Source organism: Mustela lutreola, chromosome 12 (assembly GCF_030435805.1).
Source record: "Mustela lutreola isolate mMusLut2 chromosome 12, mMusLut2.pri, whole genome shotgun sequence".
NCBI classification, from domain to species: Eukaryota; Metazoa; Chordata; class Mammalia; order Carnivora; family Mustelidae; genus Mustela; species Mustela lutreola.
This window is the reverse complement of record NC_081301.1, coordinates 38,201,575-38,211,413: the sequence shown is the minus strand read 5'-3', so window position 1 is coordinate 38,211,413 and position 9,839 is coordinate 38,201,575. Positions and strand designations below refer to the sequence as shown.

The 9,839-nt window shown below is 43.1% G+C and overlaps 1 protein-coding gene across 2 annotated transcripts; it reads left to right on the top strand.

Moving 5' to 3' along the window:
- The first annotated feature begins 5,794 nt into the window (after positions 1-5,794).
- Positions 5,795-8,171, top strand: TMEM215 (transmembrane protein 215). Of its 2 annotated transcripts, none has more exons than XM_059142836.1 (2): positions 5,795-6,122; positions 6,420-8,171. In XM_059142836.1, exon 2 carries the CDS (start codon positions 6,478-6,480, stop codon positions 7,180-7,182), a length of 705 nt encoding a protein of 234 aa, XP_058998819.1. In that variant the 5' UTR covers positions 5,795-6,122; positions 6,420-6,477; the 3' UTR covers positions 7,183-8,171. The 2 variants fall into 2 exon arrangements, with proteins under 2 accessions (XP_058998819.1, XP_058998818.1); XM_059142835.1 differs by having other exon boundaries at positions 5,796-6,269.
- Positions 8,172-9,839: the final 1,668 nt, after the last annotated feature.

The following is a 9,839-nucleotide window of genomic DNA, read 5'->3' as shown; positions in this document are numbered from 1 at the left end:
TTTCATAACCGTATACGGGCAACTGGGTGGCTCAGTAGGTTAAGTACTTCAGCTTAACCTGCCTTCAGCTAGGGTCAGGATCTCAGAGTCTCCCCGTGCCCCTTCTCCCCTGCCCCTCACCACTACTTGTGTGCTCTTTCTCTCTCTCTCTCTCTCTCAAATAAATTGGAAAAAAAATTTTTTTTTTAAGATTTTATTTATTTATTTGACAGAGAGAGATCACAAGCAGGCAGAGAGGCAGGCAGAGAGAGAGAGAGAGAGGAGGAGGAAGCAGGCTCCCTGCTGAGCAGAGAGCCCGATGCGGGACTCGATCCCAGGACCCTGAGATCATGACCTGAGCTGAAGGCAGCGGCTCAACCCACTGAGCCACCCAGGCGCCTTGGAAAAAAAAATTTTTAAGAAAAATTCATAACTATATAAAGAACATAGTTGTAATTATGTAATGTTCCACCACCTAGAAGTAACTAATTGTTCATATTTTGAGAGTATTCCCTTTTATTATATTTTATTTTTTGTATTCTAATTTATTTTAGTTATCAGGATCCTATTAAACAGAATTTTTTCAAGGTATTGTAACAGAATTTTTATTCTTAGTTTTTTTCATTAGCCTATATTAAGACCATTTTCACAGGTCACTAAAAAAATCTTCAAAATATAATTTTATGTGGGAATAGAATTCCCTTAACTGAATGTACAATATTTTCATCAATGAATGCACCATACTGTACATAACCTTTCCTCTGTTATTGGACATTTCAGTGCTTTCCAGGGTTTTACTACTAGCATACCCAAATGTTTTTTGTGCCCCTGATTATTCCCATAGGAAAGACTGCTAGAATCATAATGCTTGGGCCAAGCAGAACATGAGAAGCCCTACAAGCCCTATCCAATAGAATGTTCTGTGATGATGAAATGCTTTACACCTGCACTGATATAGTAGCCAATCACCACATGTGACTACTGAGCACCTAAAATGTGGATAGCACACACACTCTCTCTTTTACTCTCTCTCTCTCTAATATATAAATAAATAAATAATTTTTTTAAAAAGGCGGGGGGTGCCTGGGTGACTCAGTCAGTTACGTGCCTGACTTCTGCTCAAGTCATGATCCTGGTATCCTGAGATCAAGCCCTCTGTGAGGCTCCCTGCTCAGTGGGGAGTCTGCTTCTCCCTCTGCCCTTCACCCCACCCATGGTCTCTCTTCCCCCCCGCCCCCTCTCTCAAATAAATAAATAAATAAAGTCTTTTAAGGGGATGCCTGTTTGGCTCAGTCAGTTAGAACTCTGCCTTCAGCTCAGGTCATGATCTGGGGTCCTGCGATTGAGCCCTGCAGCTGGGTTCCCTACTTAGTGGGAACTCTGCTTCTTCTCTCTCTGCCCCTCCTCCTCCAATCATGCTCTGTATCTTGCTTTCTCTCTCTCTCTCAAATAAGTAAATAAAATCTTTTTTAAAAATCTTTTTAAAAAAATGGATGGCACAACTGAGAAATGACTTTTTACTTAATTTCATTTTAATTAATATAAAATTAAATAGCCTTTTGTGGACAGTGCAGCAATACCCATTTAAAGTCTTAATTTGTGGGATGCCTGGGTGACTCAGGCATTCAGCATCTGCCTTCAGCTCAGGTCATGATCCCAGAGCCCTGCATCCAGCCACACATCTCGGTGCCTGCTCAGCAGGAAGTCTGTTTCTCCATCTCCCACTCCCCCTGCTTGTGTTCTCTCTCTCTCTCTCTCTCTCTCGCTGTGTCTCTCCCTGTCAAATAAATAAATAAAATCTTTTAAAAAGAAAATAAAATCTTCATTTGTTTGGCTTTCAGAGATTTCAAAAGTGGTCTCCATCCTGTTTCCATAGCACTGAGTTTAAGAAGGTACTCATTCCAGTTGTTTGTGCCGGCAAAGTCTGAGGAGGATAATGAAGATTTTATTTATGCTTCATGAACTGTACCTTGCTGTCAGATCAAGTGGTCTCAGCAGACATGAGGCCAAGCTATGAGCAGGCCTGAATCTGACGCATGAAAATAAGCCTTATGTATAAATGGTAAACCTAGAGAGAAACTCTTTTGCTTCTACGGAGCTAGATGTGACCCTGCTTTATCAGACGTTATCATCCTCATCTGTGTGCTCACTGGTGAAGCTGAGGGGACTTCCTTCTACACCTTGAGATAAGTAAATGCCAATTAAATTACTTAGATGGTGCCTGGGTCTGTTCTGTCCATCAATACATACCGACTGTTGACGTTTTTCAGTATAATGGTCATGCAAAAGGTAGGAGCTTTGAAAAGGCTCTCATCATATCTGGACATATTTCTTCCACTCAAGAGTCAGTACCAATACATTCCCACCATCAATATATGTGAGTGCTCATCTTAGAATACCACCCCCCAGTATAGATATTATTTTATATATTTACAAATTTAATAGATTAACAAAATGACCATTTAAATTTATATAGCTTACATCTTGACAGGCAAAATGCTAAGAGAGCTCCCATCTTTTAGAAAGTTTTCTCTCTTGACCCCACGTGGCCACCTCTAGCTATCATCTCATTTCTCTGTTCTCCTCAACAGCAGAACACTTTTGAGTTATCTATGCGGTCTACCTCCAATCCTTTTCTATTCGCTCTTGGACTCAGTTCATTCAAGAATGAACCACCATCCATTCCACCAGAACTGTTTTTCTAAAGGTCACCAATGACCTTCATTGTGTGAATCAATTCACCAGTGATTACTTTTCAGTCCTTTTCATACATGACCTATCAACAGAATTGATGCTCCCACATTAAAATGCTTTCTTTTTTTTTTTTTAAGATTATTTATTTATTTATTTGACAGAGAGAGATCACAAGTAGGCAAAGAGGCAGGCAGAGAGAGAGAGAGAGGGAAGCAGGCTCCCTACTGAGCAGAGAGCCCAATGTGGGACTCGATCTCAGGACCCTGAGATCATGACTTGAGCCGAAAGCAGTGGCTTAACCCACTGAGCCACCCAGGTGCCCCTAAAATGCTTTCTTCTTTTGGCTTCTTGGACATCTCTCCATTTTCTCTGCTCACTGAACAGTTAGTTCTTTATAGTCTCTTGCTAGTTCTTCCTCATCTCTCCATCCTCAAAAAGTTGATGTTCCTTAGTAATTAGTACTTGGACTTCTCAAATTTATCAATGCTTGATCCCTAAGTTATCTCTTTAGTCCCAGGGCTTTAGATGTTATCCATGCTCTAGGAGCTTCCAAAATTATCTCCAGCTCAGACCTCTCTCTCAAAATCCAGACTTGCACACCAACTCTACCAACATATATCAACTTTGATATATCAAGTGAACACATCCAAATTCAAGTTTTTGATTTCCCACCTCAAATCTCAAGTATTAGAATCATCCTTGATCACTGAGTTTTCCTCACATCCCAAATCTATTAGCAAATACTGTCAACTTAGGTTAAGATATATCCAGAATTTGACCCACTTCTTGCCACATCCACTGCTATCACCCTAGTTCAAGTCACTATCATGTCTCGTCTGGGCAGTTGTAATAGTATCCCAACTGCTCTCCTTGCATCTGCCCTTGACCTGACTTAAGTCTATTTTCTGTACACAGCTAGGAGCCTATTAAAACAGTTGGGACTTCACCCTCTTTTCCCCAAAAGCTTCAACCAGGCCTAACTCTAACATGTGTGAGGCTGCAGGCAAAAATAAAGTGAATGCTGCCTTTCTCTTCCCATCCTGGTTCTGTTCTAAACCATGAAGGAGTAGATAGGCAGAGTACAGATTCCCCACCTTGCATATCAGAGCTTTATCTATACTCAAAAACACAGTGGTCCCTTAGCCACCCAACCAGCCTAGGGATGTGCTAGAGGATCCCAAGAAAGAATCTACTGAAGAGAAGGATCAGTATAGGGTCCAGGTCTTCAGTGGAGTGGCAATGTTCCAAATGGAGGCTGCCTGGTCAGCCTGAATCCCAGAGCACAGCTGCCCCATCATAGACACATAGGATGAGCAGACAGCCCTTGAGGTCTGGAAGACTTTTGTTGCCATAGCATAATCTATCCTATCCTACACATATCTTGCTCTGTGAACATGAGTTCTATAAAGGCAGAACATATCCTATTGGACATGTATCCCCAGCACCTAGCACAGTGCCAAGCACATAATAAATACTCAAGTAATATTGCAGAAATGCAACCTTTCTGGATTTCATCTGTATAATAAAGAGGGTTAGAGTAGATATTTTATAAAGTATCTTCAAACTCTAGCATCCCGTGATTTCTGTAATTTCAGAAATAAAAGGTTCTGCATTTTCTTCTCAAACACCCACATGCCAAAGCTTCATTCCAACCTGAATTTCCATTCTCTTCTGATGAAAAGCTTTTGTACATAGCTATATAGGCTTAGAGCATTACAAGAACTGCTTAAGGTTTTAAAATCCTACTGCAATCAGCCTATAAGGGCAAGGAATTAATGCCTTTTCTGTTGCCAAATATCGTGACCCTGAGTGAATATATAGTGCGAATATATATGAATATATATGCGAATATATAGTGGTTCACTACCACTTTGTGAACAAGGACCACTTACCAAGCATTGTGCTAAGAGCTTTACATTTATTTAGTCCTCATAATGCTTCCCCACACATTTGATAGTACTATTCTCATTTTGCAGTTGGGTCAACTGACTCTCAGAAAGGTTAAGTCACTTGCCCAAGAACATTCAGCTTCTTTAAGCAGGGGAAGGCCTGGATGTCAAAGCTCTCTCAAAGTTCTTTCCACTGCAGTGCCTTGACATGAAAGAATGTACACGCCTCTCCTTGTCCCTTACTACTCCCCATCTACATTAAATGGACAGCCTTGTTGAAGAACCGCGGTCAAAACCAGTCATCCCCTTCTGGCCAAAGGAATCGATCTCCCACTATGATGGAAAGAAAACAGGTTCTTCACACCAGCTTCTGCAAGGGAGGAGAGAATCGCCCAAAGCTGGAGCTGCATGGTGGGCTGGTTGGCCTGACGCTCCCTTCCCTCTCCTCGCCAGCTGGACGTCAGGTGCAAAGTGCAGGGATGGGGATGGGGTCAGAGAGCCCTTCTCCTTTGACCTAGCCAGCCTGGCTGGTGCCACCAGAGTATTGGAGTAGGATCCCATCTCCAAGCACCCCCTCCAGTGTCCGGAGCTGGAAGATCAGAGGGGAAAGACTCTGGTGACTCCCTAAAGTCTCGGGCAAGACCCGATACCCACTCCCCAACACTGTATCAGCCTGGGAGCCGGTCCCGGGGGCTCTGGCTGCGCAACCTACTCGATTGCGGGAGCGGTTCTGCACACCGCTGCCGCCCAGCGCCGGCACCAAGAGCAGTCGGCCAGCAGTGGGAGCCTGGAGCATTCCGTGCAGCCCTCTGAGCCCTGAGAGCCTAGCGGTTGAGAGGCCCGTGGTCAGAGACCCCCCCTGGGAGCTCTGCTCTCAGTCGGGTCGCATCATCCAGATTTGTAACTGGAGAAAGGTCCAGGTCCCCGAGGAAGATCTCCAGCTAGCACTCTCTGACCCTCGGACCTGAACTCGGGGTCCAGGCTGCCCCGTGGGCAAACCGTCCCGAGTCCCGCTCTCTGGCCAGCGACAGTCTTGCGCCCCCAGACTCTCCCCAGGCACGGAGGCAGTTGCAGGCGTCCTGCTCAGCCATCCTGGGCAGCGGCGGAACGAACCCCAGCTGCTCCAAGCACCCCGACTGGACCCTGGGCAACCACTTCTGTCCGGGTGGCTCTCGCCGGGGTCTGAACCCCTCGCGCCCCCGCGCGTCCTTCTTTGTTTCTGAGCTTGCTCTGAAAGTGATGTAACGAGGCCAGACTCCGAGCGCTGCTTTCCCTCTTTCCCAGACTAAGTCCTTCCTCCCTCCAGGACCCGGGGCTCTGCGCCAGAGCCCGGCGCTGGGCTGTGCCTCCACTCCACTCGCAGAGCTCTGGAGACCGACGCGCACTGTTGAGAAAGACGCGCTCCCACGTCCCACCTCCTGGATGCGGAGTCAGTGGGGAAAGCGAGGCTTTCCTGACAGAAACAAGGGAGAGAGCCGAGGGGACAGCTGTTGTGGAGGTTTCTAAGGAGACTCAGACTGGCTTCTTTCCCTGCTCCTGGGAGACAGCAGGAAACCTCAGGTACCTCAGTGACCCCAGTCTCTGTATGTTTATATGAAAGCGAAAGAGGCAGTAAGAAAGAGACAGAGGAAAAAAGAGAGAGAGAAACAGAGGAAGAAATAGAAATCCAGAGACCGTGGTTGACAGACAAGTGGAGACAGACAACGGGTAAGAGAGAGAGAGACTTGGTGGGTGGAAAATTGACTTGTTTCCTTCATTCCTTTTCTTTCTTTCTTTCTTTCTTTCTTTCTTTCTTTCTTTCTTTCTTTCTTTCTTTCTTTCTTTCTTTTTAACCCACTGTGGTTTTGCCTCTGACAGAAGAGAGAACTGCTGCTCCCTAGCCAGCAAGTAGCCCCCAATCTGGATGGAGTGAAAGATGCGGCCTGATGATATAAACCCGAGGACTGGGCTGGTGGTGGCCCTGGTCAGTGTCTTTCTGGTCTTTGGCTTCATGTTCACCGTCTCTGGGATGAAAGGAGAGACTCTTGGAAACATCCCCCTCCTGGCCATCGGGCCAGCCATCTGCCTACCAGGCATCGCAGCCATTGCCCTGGCCAGGAAAACTGAGGGATGCACCAAGTGGCCTGAAAATGAGCTGCTATGGGTCCGCAAATTGCCCTGCTTCCGGAAACCCAAGGACAAGGAGGTGGTGGAACTGCTGCGGACCCCTTCAGACCTGGAATCGGGCAAGGGAAGCTCAGATGAGCTGGCTAAGAAGGCCGGCCTCAGGGGGAAGCCCCTGTGCCAGGGGCAGACAGAGGTGGCTGTGGCCAGTGCCATCACCACCCCCACACCCACGGAAGGAGAACGCCAGAGCCTGGTCCAGAACGGGCATCAGGAGGAGACATCCAGATACCTGGATGGCTACTGTCCTTCAGGCAGTTCCCTTGTCTACAGTGCCTTGGATGCCAAGTGCTCAGCCTGGGACAGATCTGACTGCCCGGAGCCTGAGGACAGCATCTTCTTTGTGCCCCAGGACAGTATCATCGTTTGCTCCTACAAGCAGAACAGTCCCTATGACAGATACTGTTGTTACATCAATCAGAGCCAAGGCAGGTGGGACCACGAGACAATAGTCTAAGCTTTGCATACAAGAGTCGCTGTGTTGATAGAAATGTGACTACACTCAGCTTCCTGGGGAAGGAAACTGCCCTGCTCAACAGCCTTCAGACTGTTAGAAATTGACTTGGTATGTGATGGGTGTGCAAGCCTCGGGTGCCTGAAGGCATGTAAATAGGCATGTTGGGGACACATTTTAGAGAAGGGTGATGAGGGTTAAGGACACTGAAGAGGCAGTGAGTAGGAGAGAAAGCAGTTCCAATTGCTTTTTAACAATTATACCATGAGGGATGTTTTGTAAAATAACCCAGAAAGTGCTACTCAGCACCTGCTAAAAGCAAGATAAATCTAGAGTAGGCTGCAGATATCAGGCATGAAATGATACATGGGCTTGCCATAGGGAAACTGAGCAGCTTTCAGTTGGAATAAATCGAAAGACAAAACAATTTAGTGCTTCATTGTATGAAATGATTTTTTCCAGTGAAAGGTTTTCACACTTATTATTTGCTGAAAGAAAAAAGTCAAGACAGAAAAGCTACTCCCTCCTTAGGTGGAATGGTTTTTGGAGAAAGGGGAGTTGAATTATGTAATTGAGTTTTATGATATTATCCTCTGACAAGATCAGAGATTTCAAATAAAGTAAAATAAATGTGTGACCAGCTAGGTAAAAAACTAAAAATTTTAGATGGCTATGTTACTTCTTAAACTATTCATTTAAATTGATTTACTGGGTCTTTATCTTAAGTGTTTTTTTAAATATTTGCTATCATTCATGTATAATTTGCTCATCGGGTGCAAAATGACTTGATGTAATATTTTCATTGATTAGAATTTGTGTTCATCAAGTCAAAATGGGTTTTACATATGTATACAAGTGTCTTTAACATTTCTGGGAGTCCTGGTAATAACTATTCCTATATGCCTTTTGAAATCTGAAAATGATGAAATCAACACATTAGTCTTGAACTTTATGCAGAATTTACATAAAATGCAATGGTTAAACTTCTAGAAGTGTCATTATTTGTACATTTATTCAACATTCCCAGAGACTATAAAAACCAATGAAACAAAAGTTAATCTACTAGATTAAACTAAAGCTCAGTTTTTATTAAGTTCACCTAATCAGTGAGCATTGCACGACAAAGGTCTGTTTTATTTCATACTTAATTTTTTTGCTGCTGAGGGAAAAAGGCACAAAGGGATCCTAAAATGTATTTTCTGTTTCACTTGCTTAACTATAATAGACAAGAGGGCAATCAGCCAGGATACCATTTAGTCCCTGTTGAAGAGAAATATTGAATTATATAGAGAAATCATGGTATATTTCATCTTGAAAATCCAATGTTTTGTCTCCTTCAAAGAATGATGATTTATTGTTAATGATCAGAGAGTTTCAGCTACTTTTTCCCTAAGGGGGAATTGAGGACACAAATTCTGGCCATACCCCTTTTGTATATTTCAGATCCAAGTCTACAAGTCTTTAAGTGTAGCATTCAGTCTTAAGAATCATGCCCTTAAAAATCACAATTTCCAAACCAAGTTCAACATCAAAAGAGTATGATTTTTTTTTTTTAGTAGGGCTTAAATGTCAGAAAATGAGATGTGTGATCCTGAGCAAATTTTATCTTCTTGTACCTCAGTTCTCACTCTGCAGAAATCAGGGAGGAGTGGGACTGACTTACACTAGAGTATGTCTATCGTTCATTCCCGGTTTGAATATTCTATGGCATCATGTCAAAGACACTTTGTATAATGCCAGGGGATGAGATATAACAAAATGCATGCCAAAGTTATGCAATTCATGATAAAAATTATATGACATGGATTAACTTCTTACTACTGCTCAAAATGATTTTGTAGGTGTATGAAAGCAGATTTGTTTTATTGCCAAATATTATTTATTTACCAAATACATTACTGGAAATAAATATGTTAATTAAGGATAAAATCTTTTTGGTATTGGTAGAGCCCCCAAATAATCCACTAGATGTAATAAATGTAATCTACTTTAGATTTGGCATGGAGGGAAAATAGTTTCCTAAAATCACAGTACCCCTTAATAACTCTGGGGCATTTTGAAAGATGAAAATCGTGTTTCAATGAAGGTGAAAATTATTGGATTATTCTCTTAGAATAAAAACTTCTAATCTGAACAAAAAAAAAACCCCTTCTAATCTGTTTGCCATTTGTGGACATCTTCAGGGATGAAGAGATAGCAAGACAGCAAAGAGAGATGTTCACAAAGACTCAGCAAATCCTATACAGGGTCTGAAAAGAGATGCTTGCAGTGTTAAGTATGGTTTAGGTGTGGAAAAGTTACTTTTTGATTTCTTGGAATTAGTTCAACCCCCTTGAGATCTCTCTCTCTCTCTCTCACACACACACACACACACACACACACACACCTCAGTGTCCAAATCCAAAGTTAATTAATAGTTTAGAAATCTAAGATATTTCATCACACTTTCAAGTTCTATTTCAGAAGCCACTTACTTTGGTCTTCTTCTTCCGTCCACCTACTTAAGATACTTAAGGTATCTAAATATGCTCTTGAGGGAATTTTCTGCAGTGCAAAAATAATGGTTTGCAAATGTTGACTGCGTGGCTTAGCTTTGACCAGAAAGAATAAAACATGTGATTGTGAGTGTGAATTTTTAAAAAAATCTTATATTAGGTAAT

Coding starts and splice junctions, on each gene's coding strand:
- TMEM215 (XM_059142836.1), top strand. CDS start 6,478: ATGCGGCCTGATGATATAAACCCGAGGACTGGGCTGGTGGTGGCCCTG.